The sequence below is a fragment of the Neolamprologus multifasciatus genome, chromosome 16, assembly GCF_963576455.1.
Source record: "Neolamprologus multifasciatus chromosome 16, fNeoMul1.2, whole genome shotgun sequence".
Lineage (NCBI taxonomy): Eukaryota > Metazoa > Chordata > Actinopteri > Cichliformes > Cichlidae > Neolamprologus > Neolamprologus multifasciatus.
The window spans coordinates 8,133,024-8,147,368 of NC_140454.1; the positions used below are offsets into that span (position 1 = coordinate 8,133,024).

Here is a 14,345-nt window from a genome sequence, read left to right on the forward strand (position 1 = left end):
ATTGTTCAAAAGCTTATCTGTTGTCCAGCTTCATGGCGATCATTCATACATAAAGATATTTACCATTTTCGTACCATCACAACTATAAACTATAAATACTGGAGAAGACCTCTGTTCTCATTCACCCAGTGAGCTGTCAGGCATAGCTGTGTCTTTAAAGATTCAGTGGGCACATGTCCACATTCCTTTAGTTTTTAATTCAAACAGAACAGTCTGCAACTGCTCCATATACAGAAGACTAATATATAACTCATAAACTCATCGGGTTACTTTAGCCCTTCAAATATTCTCCAAAAACAGTCACATTGCATATCAGGGTGCAGCAGAGCTCAGTGATGTAACTTAAAAAGTTCTCTCTGCAGGTGCCGGACAAACGTAAAAATAAATAAAATTCACATTTTCCTCAAGTTTCAAAACATCACACATCTCATAAATAGAGCTTTTAAATAATCCTTTAGGCAAATCAAGACATGAAAATACATCCAACTGGTTTTGAATAATCAACAAGTGAAATATGGCTTCCGTTTGCTTCAAGACTTTAGACGTTAGGAAAAGAGCAAACACTGTTTGTGTGGCTCTGTAATGGTGAGCGTCTCCGTACAGGAAACCTGTGCTTCTGTAGTTCACCCATTCTGATACTCGGGATCAATCATATTCAAGTCTGTAACTTCAGTCAGTCTAAAAAAAGAAAACTCCAAAAGAGCAGGGGGCCGTCGGACAAAAGTTCACATATGATAAAACAGGACCTCAGCAGTACTGTAGCAGCCAGTTTGGAGGTCTGCAGTTTTTACATCCAAGTTAACACTTGACAAATCATCATGGCATCATTATTATCATTAACTGTAACACTTGTTGTAGTGTGACATGCAGTAAAAATACAGCAGCGTGAGATTAGATGCCATTTAAGAAAACATGAAGATGAATTTAACTGAGATTTTGCCTGATTTTAATACAACACTATAAAATACAAAGGAGCTCGTTGACTGGGTCGGTTTTCCCAGAGCCGGTCAGAACCAAGTTCAGCCAAATGTCTTAATACAGTGGCATTTTCTTTGTACACCACAGTGGTGCACAGAGGCAAAATTGTGTATCTGAAGTGCAGACTTTCAGCTTTAATTCAAGGTGTTTAACAAAAGTATTGCATTTTTACACACAGTCAACCACTTTCAGAGGCTCAAAAGTAAGTGGACAAACTTACACGATTTGAAATATGAAGATTGTTTTCAACAGATTGATGAAAATACTTTGCTGTCAATGACAAAGTCATTTATGGATATAAACAAATACCGTTATGCTCCAGCCCTGGATTCACAGCATTTGCTCGGTCTTTACTGTGGCCACCTTCATTTGGGTCTTTGTGTCTTCAGTAACTGAAAAGCTGCTCTTCTCGGTTAAGATGACTGAGTTGAAGAATATCGAACTTCTTTGCCTTGAGAAGACGCTATGCTTTGTATCATTGTCAATTTCTACTGTGTAACGCTGTCTGATCAGTTTTGCTGCATTTGGCTGAATCTGACCAGAGCACAGCCCTGTACACTTCACGATTCATCCTACTTTTATCAGCAATCAAATCATCAACCATCAGTCATGGTGATCTTAAAGGTCGGTGCCATGACACTCCCTCTATGCTGTTTGGCAGGTGATGTGGTTTTCTTTGGATCATGAGCCATTGCTCTTTTTTCCCCATCATTCTGATACTGTTGAACTTTGTTTCATTTGTCTAAAGCAGCGGTCCCCAACCTTTTTTGCGCCACGGACCGGTTTATGCCCGACAATATTTTCATGGACCGGCCTTTAAGGTGTCGCGGATAAATACAACAAAATAAAACTAATACTGGTACTGAAAAAAAGAAGATTTATTCATAACACACGTGAAAAGACCCAGGAAAACCGAGTTAACGATAAAAACGATAACAAAATAACACTGAAAACCGATAAAAACCCTGAAAACCATACATTTCTCACCTGAGCCTCAACTCTCGCGGCCCGGTACCAAACGACTCACGGACCGGTACTGGTCCGAGGCCCGGGGGTTGGGGACCGCTGGTCTAAAGGACTATTTGTCATAACTGTGCAGGCTCTTTTGCATGTTTCTGACAGACTCTACCCTGGGCTTACGGTTTCTAAGTGTAACCAGTGATTTGCTCCTTCTTGTTAGCCTTCTGTATTTCCAATCAATGTTCATTGATTGTACACCTGATACTCCCACCTCCTTAACCTTTAGAATAGAATAGAATAGAATAATCCTTTAATTGTCCCACAAGGGGGAAATTTGTACTGTAATTTGTACTTTATACTGTTAAGGTGAATTTTGAGCTGTTTTGACATTGCACAGCATTAAAAACGGATTGACTTCACCTAAAGTAACCCAGAACACAGTGAAATTAGAAGATTTTAAAATTTTATATTGTAAAGATGCTACAAATGTTTGCACATTCAGGCGTACTGAGACTGAGTCCCCAGTGTGGGACAAATATGGAATATGCCATGTCTGTGAGTGTTTTTTATGGTAAAATGGTGACAGAGTTCATGGGGGAACTGTCACAGGTATCATGGTAACTGGTGAATTTGCCATGGAAACGAAGGTAATGAAGTGCTATATGAATTTATAGTTAAAGTTTGACTAGTAGCAACAGTATTGTAGTAAGATTAGAAAAGTGCTACATGAAACCAAGTACATTACATTTGCACCTGCAGTGTAACAATAATCTACAAACAAATTATAATCTATTTATTCTGAACTAACTGAAATAAAACATCTAACTGAGAGAATAAAAAGAGGGGTTAGGTGGATGTTAAGATCAAAAGGGCACCCAAAGTGTCCCCGAGTGCGGGAAAGATGTCCCGCACACACAAGGTTTCCTACCACTGCTCTGAATGCACGCACTAGTTTTAGTTTAAATGTTTTGTATTTATAGTTATGAGAATTTTTTTAAAGATATAGTTTTATAATAAATCCCAGTTCCTAGAAGTTCTTGCCATTTTCACTTTCAATAAAATATAACTGAATGATTACGGCCGTTATGTTTTCGTGTCTTAGGTAAAACAGGTCTATAATCTGCCTAATCTATCATGGAATACTGAAGGAATAAGCCTTAATGGCTGTGAACAGTTTTTTAGTTTTACTATGCAATCACCACATATTAAGCCTCTGAGAAAGGGGATTTCTAAATAATTAATATAATAATTTCATTAAATTCCTTGAATTGCAGCTGAAAGTCTCCACTTTAAGCACATCTTAATTGTCTGACCTGAAAACCTGACTGTGTCTTCCATATTTACAGACTACCATCATATGTCAGTGAATGTGTTCTGTTCTGCTACTGTAGTGGAGTAGGTGGTGTTTGGAAGCTTACAAGACGGGGAAAGTTAAAGTTAATACCCCAAAAGTTATTTGGGGTATTAATTCCCACATTAACTTAAAGTAAATGTTACACACAAGAAGCATCATCAGCTATTGTTAGCACAGGGACGTTTTATTAACAGACCAAGAAGTAATTTGACTGAGGGTATGTAAACCACCACACCAGTGCAGGTTAAAAACCTGGTAAAGGCTTTTAAAGATGGTAAATGGCCTGTAATTGTATAGCGCTTTACTAGTCCCTAAGGACCCCAAAGCGCTTTACACACACAGTCACACACTGGTGATGGCAAACTACATTGTAGCCACAGCCGCCCTGACAAAAGCGAGGCTGCCGGACACTGGCGCAACCGGACCCTCTGATCACCACCAGTAAGCAACGGGTGAAGTGTCTTGCCCAAGGACACAAGGACCGAGACTGTCCGAGCCGGGGCTCGAACCAGCAACCTTCCGATTACTAGGCGAACTCCCAACTCTTGAGCCACGTTCGCCCGTGATGTAAAAGATGTAAAAAGAAAAAGCACTCCCATTTTAAGTTTGGCCCCACTTCAAGTTCATCTCCTTGTGCACCTCTGGACCACTTTCACAGTACCTACTATTTTTAGACTCCTTCCCTGAAGCCCTGTTCTGTCCTTGTGCACTTGCACTAATGGGTGCTGGATCTCCTCCAGTGCGTTCAAAGACTGATCGTCCACTGATATATTTAGTCTCTCTCTTTTTTTTAAGACAAGTGGACAAGCTGCGTTGAGGAAAACCAAAGTGAATATAGTCTTTCTGTGGACAAAGAACTCCTGCATTTAGCTAGTACACACTACAAAATAAGGCTGGTTCCACCATATAGTCTCCCTTCAATGCCCCAGAAAGTTTCAGTATTTGAGCTCAACAATGTGAACAATTCAGAAAAAAATGCAGCATGTTCCTCGGCATTCTTCAAACCTGAAGTGCCTCCTCTGGACCTTGGAAATGTGGAGCCCTTAAACTGAAGTGCTCAGTTCTAGTCAGAGCATTAAATGTCATCACCAGCAATAAGGTTTGAAAGTTTGAAACAGAATGTAATGTGAGCTCTCACAGGTCTGAAAACTGTGGTGAATGTATTTACAGAGCAAATGGTCCTAAGAGGACTTTCAGGGAGAAACCTATAAATAGCAATTGTCTAAGAATAGAAGATAAGGTTGAAAGTGAAGAGGGGGCCAAATTTAAATGGATTTTTATAGTGACCTTTCCAGAACTCTTTGATCACACCTTTTAAATATTTCCAGACAATATTTCAGAACTTCTTTTCCAGTCAGTTCACCACTAGACCTCCAAAAGGCTGCAAAATACTGCCCACTAATCCAAAATTAAAATCTGATCACTGCTGTGGAAGTGGTACAAATACTGGCATATTCTCTCCCTCTGCAAAAAATTTCAGTGAAATTCAACCGTTTCAGAGCCCCAGACTGACGTGACCCAAAGAAAAGCCCTCGGTCCTGCACAGATGTGATTATCTCTGCTGGCCGACATGTTGATAAGACATCATTGACTTCAGATAACCTATTACTCTGCATGCCCTGCTTTTGTTATGTGTCAGTTTATTGCAAAGACGTCATAGAAGGATAAAAGGAGGATAAAAGAAGAGGCATCCACTCATGCTGATGCTGCATTTGTGTCACATGGGATGGTGCTCATTAAAAATAATAGAAATATTATAGATTCTATGTGAGGAAATTAGATTGTTGTGTGTTTATTTGAGCTTGTTGTTTGACAGATCGCCATGGTTACATTTGGTGACTGGCTGACAATCAGTGACTCCAAAAACAGACTCTGACACCACTATGTTCATGGGAAGTATTCCTCTTTCTTATTTTAGCACCACACAGAATGCAATTTAACACTTAATTACTGCAACACTGACCGAATAATAACAGATGAGCCACTAAATGAAATTTTTTTCCACCCGTGTGACACAAATTCAGCAGAAATAAGGAGGAGGAGCCTGGGCAGAAAGAAGGCAGAGCTTGCGGGTGTCACGGTTACGTCAGCTCGGTCCAACTATAGGCCACGAAGAGCAGAACAAGGCAGAGGATGTGAACTAAGCTCGAACCAATAAGGTCCCAGATCTGCCAGGCAGGAGGCGGAGTTTGAGTGGTTACAGAAACTAATAAGGGAGTCTCTGATGCCCCAGGGGAAGTGGGGTTTGCAGCTGAGATTGCCTCCTCCCGTTTCCTGTCTGGATCCAAGGCAACCAGCGCCCGAACCGTGGTGCGAACCGGCTGCAGGCGGCACTGGATGATGTCATAAGGTGAGCAGAGGGACGACTGTTGCCCCCATTAGGAAGAGAGGAGGGAAGAAATGAGGAAGTGATTGAGGAAGGAGGAAAAATAGTGGGAGAAGTTGGAAGAGAAGGAATGAAGGGAGCAAAGATGGGAAAGATGAAGTAGGACAGAGAAGAAAGAGAAATATAGGGCAATAAAATGGAATGTAGGGAATGTGTGATGAAACAAATGAGAGAATATGATGGAAAGGTAAAAGACATGAGGAGGAAAAAAGGCAACGAGTGAAGGAAAACACAAGTGTGTAGATAAAAAAAAATGGATTGAAGTTTGAGAAATGAGAAAAAGGTTAAATATTCTCCACAAAAAGCAAGAAGGTTGATGAGAAGAAGAAGACAAGGGAAAGGAGGAGGGATACGTGGTGCGATCCAGCCGGAAAGTAAAAAAGAGAAAAGGCAGAAGGTTAACCAATGGATACAGTGGTCAAAGGTCACAGAGTGAAGGAGCTGGTGGTGAGGCAAGCAGGGGAAGGAGGGATGCTTACTGAGAGGATGGCTCAAAACCTATGCAGAACCCTTTGCCCTCCCAGTAAGCAGTCCAGTGATGAAGAGGTGAGGTGGCTAATGGGAGAGCCAGTGCAGCAGGCCAGCGCATTAGCATAGAAGCTGTTAGCACGTAAGCGCAGGGAAGCTTTGCAGAAGCGTTGCTAGTAAAGCAGTCAGGCTGCAGCTTAAATGGCGGCTAGCGAACACAGAGGCCAGAAAACAGCCAGCAAGCAGAGATGGAGGTCAAAAGGTCAAGGCAGGTTAGACCTTTGAACTTTAATTTTCTAACAGATAAGAGAGCAAAAAACAAACCCAAAACAAACACACAGATATCAACATAACATTAAATTAAAAAAATCAAACTACCAATCATAAAGTGTAATAAAATAACCAATCAACCCTGACACGTCTCCCACATGCTGCTGTTTATTTTTTTGCACTAATGCTAGATTGCAGAAAAAAACAATCTAATATTTGCATCTCCCCTAATAACCTGCACCCTTGAGCAGCACCGTGTTAAAAATCCGTACTCCTGTTTCTCTTAAACTGGCAAATGGAGCCTGTGAATGTGACCTCAACTCTAGATCTGTAGCAGTTCTACCTCTAAAGACAGTCTTTTTCTGTTTCTACAGTTGCAGAAAAGCAGAATGAGTAGTTTTTCTTGCTTTCCTTGAGACTGAGCTCGCTTTGCAGTATGAAGCTACAGATAAAAACTGGAAACAAGCGGAAACAGCCAGCCTGGATGAGTATAATGGTAACAAGGTCTGCCTGCCAGGTAGCCTTGAACTATAGGTGTGCTGGGATGTAACAGCAGGTGTACCCCTCTGTGTTTACTTTTCTTTCCTGACTGTAGACTTTAATTCTGCACAGCCTGCTGGGAAACATAAGTACCTTGGTAATGACCCAGGTCTTTGGACTAATGCTGCATTATAGTTATCCATGATCTCATTTCCACAGCACACATTTCAAACATTTATTGTTATGTAAAATTATAGAAATCTAGCAAAAGCGAATCTAAGTTTTCTCTTCTACAATTATTTGCAGTTGAGATGTTGTAAATGTTGCCCTCTCCTAATTTTGATTGGTTGATGAGTGACAAAGGGCAATGGAGAGACAGCACATTTCAAATGCTGAGCTATTTTCAACCTAATAAGGTAAAATTGGCCTTAATAATAAGGAAGACCGTGAGTGTCCAAACTCAACTTCACATAATTTGAATAAAAAATGAAAGCACAAACATATGTTTCCTGTGGAGACCCAAAATGCATACGAAACAGCTGTCAAAATGACAAACTGATGTTTTTCCTCAGAAAAAAACACGTAATCTGTGTACAGTCTTTATGCTATCATAAGCTAACCAGCTACTGGCTTTAATTTAGTCTTTCACCATAAGGTGGCAGCACTTTAACAAAAGGTTTTGGGGTAACTATCCACAGGTTGTTGTTTGCTGGCAGTTGCCATGAAAGCAGTTGCTAAGGCCTCATTCTAAAAGGCGTAGAGGCCAGTTAGTGATTCCCCCTGGTATCCACTGGTTGCTAGACAAGAATGTGTATTCTTCAACAAGTTGGCAAGTGGTTGCTAGAGTGTAACTTAAAAGCTGCTCCTTTTGAAATGCATCTGCTGCAGAGGTAAGACACAACTCTTACTTTGAAGGCAAATGTTTTTGGGTTCGAATTTGAAGACTAAAAGGCAGACAGGTTGGTGTCTTCCATCAATCTACAGGCAACTGCAGCCATCGACCAGCAAACCAAGCAATCACAAGGGTTTCAGAGCACCCTGTTTGCAGTTGATGTCAGCCTGTAGCCACTTCTAAACCAGTCAGGGAATACACAGTTCTCTCTAGTTTCAATCTGGTCAAAGAAAAAAAAAAAAACTGTTGACCGAAGCTGAAGGCTAACCTGAAAAATGTTGGAATGTCTCAAGGGGGTATTGAGCCAATACCACTAAAGCAGGGGTGGGCAACTCCAGGCCGGTGTCCTGCAGCTTTTAGATGTGTCCTTGGTCCAACACAGCTGATTCAAATGGCTAAATTACCTCCTCAACATGTCTTGTAGTTCTCCAGAGGCCTGGTAATGAACTAATCATTTAATCGAAGTGTGTTGACCCAGGGTGAAATCTAAAACCTGCAGGACACCAGCCCTCGAGGCCTGGAGTTGCCCACCCCTGCACTAAAGGGTCTGAGCACCATCTTGTGTTTCAAAGTGATATTACACAAGAGTGTATCTGGAACCTACTCCAGGCTGATATGGACTCGGCAGACATCTCTGTAACACGACACACAGACATACTTCATAGTGTTTGTTTCTTCACATCCTCACTATAGTTTAAGTTTATTTTGAAAAGGGCTTAAATTCCTTTTAAGGAAGTTTTGGCGTTTCAAGCGATTTTATTTTTTTATAAAAAGTACCATCAAGTGTGCATTTAACATCTAGCTCATCACTGTGCACACTGCTGAACTTTCACTTTAAATCTGTGTTATTATTATTTTTTATTTTCAGAATCCACCACACAGGGTCTATGAACAAAAACCTGCATGAAACATCATATGTTCTCAGTTGGACAACAACACTCCTTAAATCAGTGCAGAGGTGGAAAGTCAAATCTGAACTTCTACAAGTGTGTTCACGCACAAGGAGTAAACACAATCAGCCCAGCATGCTCTGCACCAGACTGGAGCTGCCACTTTGACTTCTGTCATGATGGAGGAAGCTGTAAGCTGCAGGCAGCGATGACAGCGGTGATGAGTCAGCATTGTTGAAGTTAAACGACCCCATTAGACAGCCAAAAAAGACAAAAAGAACAAAAAGGAGGCAGAAAGGATATTTAACCAGCCGTGGGAAAAAGCTGAGTGGTTTTACAAGTTTTTTGTAAGATTTGGGTTCAACCTGTGTCAGACTGCTCTACTTATTGTTCAGTGGTATAAAGGTAAAAAAAAAAATGCAATTGTGTTATCAGTTCTAATTGCTCAAGGATGCAAAAAGTTGCTTTTAGACACACAGAACCATCAGCTTTCCTTCCATGTCTGGTTTATAATTTAGTGTCTGGCAAAAATCTTTAATTGTAGTTTTCACCTCACTTTCTGATATAGATTACAAGGAAATGGAAGCTGCCAATGCTACAGTGTCATTAAAGTAAAATCATACCCCTAATGCTGAAGAGATCTGATTTTTGCAGGACACTTCTTTTGACTTATTGTGTCAACAACAAGCCAACAACCCATCGAATCAGGCTGAAATGGACTCAGTTGAGAGTTTCTCTGAAGAACTGGGGGCATTTTCAGGTTGGAGGTTGCTGGTTTAAATCCCAGCACAGGCTTACAAAATGTCCTTCAGCAACAGTGGGGCTGCACGGTAGCCATCATGGTATTACCTGATAACTGCAGCGTCAGACAGACTCAGAGTCTGGGTGTGTAATAACTGATTAGACTTTAAGTAGGTTTTGGAAGTCATGCAACTTGAAATCAGCCCCCAGTTCAGACAGGCCATGGCTTCTAGTAAAGGTGTTATTCATGTACAAAGATGCACTTCTTACCCCTGGTACGCCTATTTTTCTACAGGCATCCAGAAAGTTCTCCACATTCCTCCGACACTTGGCCATGCTGAGTTTGGGCTGGAAGACAAATATAACAACTTGCTGAGCTACACTTAGAAACACAACTTTGTATTTTTTACACTTTAAAGGGGATAATGGGAAACTGAACGCTCATCCAGTGATTATGCGAAGGGTCAAAGGTTGCAACTGTCAGTGAGACGTACCACTGCAGGTGAGGGGACGTGGATGCTGGCGACAGAGCGCGGGCGAATGTGATTGGCCAGATGGCAGAGCACGACGCCGTCCATCAGAGACGAACCAAGGTCTTCAGGAAGGACGACCTTCAGTCTGCTCTCGATGCTCTGAGCAAACAATGCAAGCAGCTTCGTGTGAGTAAAAAGGACTGGATCGCAGTATTATACAGTGAGAGAAAACAGAGAATCAGACATCCTGATGATATCGTCCAAAACAAACCTCCATAAACTCACTTAGATGACTGAAAATCAGAATTTGCCCGAAAACCGTAGCTTTGATGGGGTCAAGCTCAAAGATGCAGTTAATGAATGTATGCGTGTTTTCTTTTGCGCTCCAATAGAGGCCAAACCAAAAGTGCCAAAAACAAGCCCAATTTCAGTAGCATGTTTCAGTTTTTCCACACAATGACATATTGCTGCAGTACATGAAAGAAACCTGTAAGCACGACTCTTTTACAGAGAAAGTTCTGGTAGCGCATTGCCCATCTGTCACGTACCTACAGTAGGTAGTAAGAAAACAGGAACTTTTGTGTTACTTAATTGCTTATCTATCATTTTATTACTTTTGGTGTAGTATAAATGGCTATGTGGGAGGTCTTTACCAGTAGCAAAAGTTGTAAAACTAAAAATACAGTTAAAAGTCCAAAGTTCATGCCCTTCTTCATAATTTTCCAAAGCCATTCAATGCATTTATTCAGTGTGTTTTCTGGTCTGTTCCTGGTGCCTGATTTTATGTTTGAGACCTCTGGCTTACAGAAACAAATATATGTCTAAAGAAAACGTCCAGGTCATTTGCGCTTGTCATAAATATAAAGATATAATTGTATATTATTACCATCATTATTATTATTATATAACATATATTCTTACATCTTTGCAATTTTCATTCAGTGAGATTTCACTGAGCTGATAAAATGCTGAGCTAAGAAAACAAAACAAAAAACAAAACCCTGTGGTTCAATGCAGAGCGTCAGACTTATTTTAAATCAGAAGAGGAGCTCCGGGTTTATGATCCAAATCTGCATCAGATGGTATTTCAGTTAAGATACAATGAAGGCTTTTATGGAGACAGATATTTAGTCTGGCCAGTGTGAAAACCTGCTTAAACTCAGTCGTGCAGGCTGGATACGTTTGACATAAGCTCATATCAGATCTATAACACCCCACCCCCCACTCAAATAATATAAAAAAATAAAAGAACATTAGCTTGTCTCACATCTCTCAGCTGCTCCATGAGCTCCAGTTCCTCCCGCAACTGCTCCATCTTTCTTCTCATGGTGAACTGAGGATCCACAGACTCCAGGCTCTTGTGGCTCCGCAGGAACACTGCAGCAACAACAAAAGAAAATGGAACATAACACATTAAGCATCTGCAGGAGTACACAGTTAGTACCAGTTAGAGATAAAAACAAGGACAGCAGACGTCTGAGGAAGGAGAGATTTGCTGTGATGAGCAGAGACTGAAAAGCTGCCACTGGAGGCGGGAAATCGAATAATTATATGCCACAATAAATACCAGCAGTGCATTTAAACAATGAGCAAAGACCTTCTCAAGCAGCTGATAGGCTGCAAGATATTAAATATTCTACTGAAACTAAAAATGCAGTAGCAAGTCTTTAAAACACAAATTTAGACTCCTTTTAACTAAATCACACAGCAGGATCAAAATCCATAAACACTTTGGAGCAACGACGGAGAAAAGAACGACTGTCAAAACCTGGGAAAGGGGACAGAAAAAAACCTCCATATTTGTATCCTAGGACTACTACAGTAGCTTTGCATGACTCAAAGTTAAAAGTAATGTTCATTTTTTAAATACTGGGCCTTGGTGCTGCACTTCAGTTCATCCACTGTGCAGCCTGATGCAGACAAACATCCCAGAATGACTGTGTGACACAAACTGACGTGAGAGGGAAAAAAAACTGTTCTGTGGAAAGTTTACACAAGCACAGCATTCACATGCACTCGTGCAGCCAGAGCTCAGCATGCTGCTCGCTCCCGCTCTGTCACAGGAGCCGTCATGTGAGGAGAAATTAGGGCTCCAATAAACAGCTTGCAGAGGGAAAAAAGCCCAGACAGACTGATTATTAAACGTTAAATCCTCTGTGTCTCTCATGTGCTGTGGTCTTTCAAGGCCTGGAAAAGAGTCAAAAACCTTCCAGGCACTCAGATTTTTAATGTGCTGATCTATTAATCAGGCAATAGTTACCAGGCCTACTGAGCTGAGGCTCAAGCAGGGAGACAGTCGACTGTCTTTTTGTGTCTCAAAAAACACATGAAACAGATGAGAGACGTGTTAATTAGTGAGTGTTAGTGCCTGGCAGGTGGATGTGTTCACTCCAGTCAGACTCAGCCAGCTGCTGCCCCAGATACCAGTCCTTCTAGAGTTTGTCTGCTTACTGTCCTGCTGCCTCTCAGCAAAAAAGCAAATCACCATCAACACCCCATCCTTGTTACATTTACTCTCCAGCTTCTCTGCTGGAGAGTAAATGTAACAATATATATATATATATATATATATATATATATATATATATATATATATATATATATATATATATATATATATATATATATATATATATATATGTATGTATATATATATATACACACACACATATATACATACACACATATACATATATATATAAATATATATGTATTCCCACATACAGATCTTTAGTTTACCCTCAAAAATAGCAGACAGATGGCGGCTCTTTCGTTCTTTTGAGGAGATTAAAATAAATATGTAAATATTTGCAGAGTCGCTTTACTTTTGCCTGAGAAAAAAACAACTAAAAGCATAAATTAAAGATCAAAACAGCTGCTGGGATTGGACTGTTCCAGCTTCAATTTAAATAATATCAACAACTGGAGCAGAAAGTGAAGAGAAGCTCGGATTAGAAATGCAGATGACGAGATGCACTTTTATTTAGCGTGTGTAGGAGGACAGAGTGTGAAACACACTTGGTCTCTTCCTACACACCCACACACATGAAAGGCACACCGCTAAACTCTGAATCATTCACCTCTTCACTGTCCTATTTTCCACACGCATACATCAGCCTCTTACAGCTGAATGAAGCTGAACACAGCCTGTGAATGTGCAGTTCCACTGAGCGACCACAGGAGGGAGCTCCAGGCTTTTCAGTGGGGGTCATCTCATGTTTTGAGGAGGAGAAGATGAGAGGGCTTCAGGGTGTGAATGTTTTCAACAGTTTTACCCACATTTCAACTCTGCACTGTCAACACTGACATTCCTCTGAACTGAATGAAGCTCTTTGACTAAACCCACTGATCAAGTTTTTTTTTGAGTTGGTAAAATAATCTACCTGGACCTTGGAGCCTAGTTCCTCTGGTGAAACAGCAGGTGGAGGAGCTGGGGTCCACTAAAGGATAAAGGAATACCGTCTTAGTGTGAAAAATCATTTGGTTGGCCTGAGCTCTCTGTTTGAGACGAAGAGGAAGGGGAATATGGTGAAGGGCAAACGGTTTTCTCTCACTCCGTTTATATTCTGGGTCACGTCATGCTACAAGCTGCTCAACACTCCCTCCTCTTCATCATCTTCCTCCTCTTCTCTCTAAATATCTCTCTGTCTCTCTGCCATCTGGACATTCTGAGCCTGTAGCATCTTGTTTCTGTGCCTCTTCTCTGAAGGTTTTTTTTTTTTTTAATGGGGGGGGGGGGGGGGGGGGGGGGGCGTTTAAAGTCCTGCTTGCTGGCGTTTTCCTCCAAATACCCTCCTGATTTGTAACTGGTAACATAAAAAAATTAAACACTATCACAATCTAAGCAGAATTTGGACTACAAACTGCAGCAATACTGACAGAGCATCTCAGGCTGTGTTTACAATAAAAGCAATAAATAAATAATATTAATCAAAGAAGAACATCTTTCATAATGTCCACGGCTCCGCTGCTTGTCATTAAGTGGTACAGAGGTGGTCGAGATCCATTTATTATCCATAATCATTCACCATAAGTCATCTGGATGCTCCCTGAATCAGCTGACAGAGGGATCCAAACAGTGTGTTGGTTCAGGCTGAAGCTAGTGTGAAAGTGTACAGTAGAAACGTCAGCTCACCAAAGCACGCCCATGTTATTGCCCAAGGACCTCAAATTCTCCATGACTGTGGCGGAACAGAGTTTATATTTCCTCCTCTTAGCTCTCACTTTAGCTCCATCTTTTAAACCCTGCCGTCTCCTCCAGGACTACAGGCCTCGGCTTGGGCAGTAGAACTGAGGCCAATTCTCCAATAATGAGAGTAAAATGAGATGAAAAAGCCACACGCAGGCTTGACAAGACAAGACTTAAAAAGCAAAGGTAACCACATTTTCCAAGGATAAACACAAAAAGCAATGAATATTGACTTTGGATGATTGAATCCTTAAAAAAACAGCA

The 14,345-nt window shown here is 41.0% G+C and overlaps 1 protein-coding gene across 7 annotated transcripts in view; it reads right to left on the reverse strand.

Annotated features, from left to right (window-relative positions):
• The window catches only part of lrch1 (leucine-rich repeats and calponin homology (CH) domain containing 1), a 98,361-nt gene that overhangs the window by 7,663 nt on the left and 76,353 nt on the right, over positions 1–14,345 (reverse strand). For 5 of the 7 annotated variants that reach the window (XM_085134678.1, XM_085134680.1, XM_085134677.1 and 2 more), the window contains 4 exons: positions 11,160–11,269; positions 9,914–10,051; positions 9,690–9,767; positions 1,228–5,658 (listed from right to left, as the gene is read on the reverse strand). In XM_085134678.1, coding sequence (XP_084990804.1) covers positions 5,374–5,658; positions 9,690–9,767; positions 9,914–10,051; positions 11,160–11,269 — 611 coding nt within the window. In that variant the 3' untranslated portion in view covers positions 1,228–5,373. Of the gene's footprint in view, positions 1–1,227; positions 5,659–9,689; positions 9,768–9,913; positions 10,052–11,159; positions 11,270–14,345 lie in introns of those variants that run through there. The other 2 variants (XM_085134681.1, XM_085134683.1) reach the window with 1 other exon arrangement.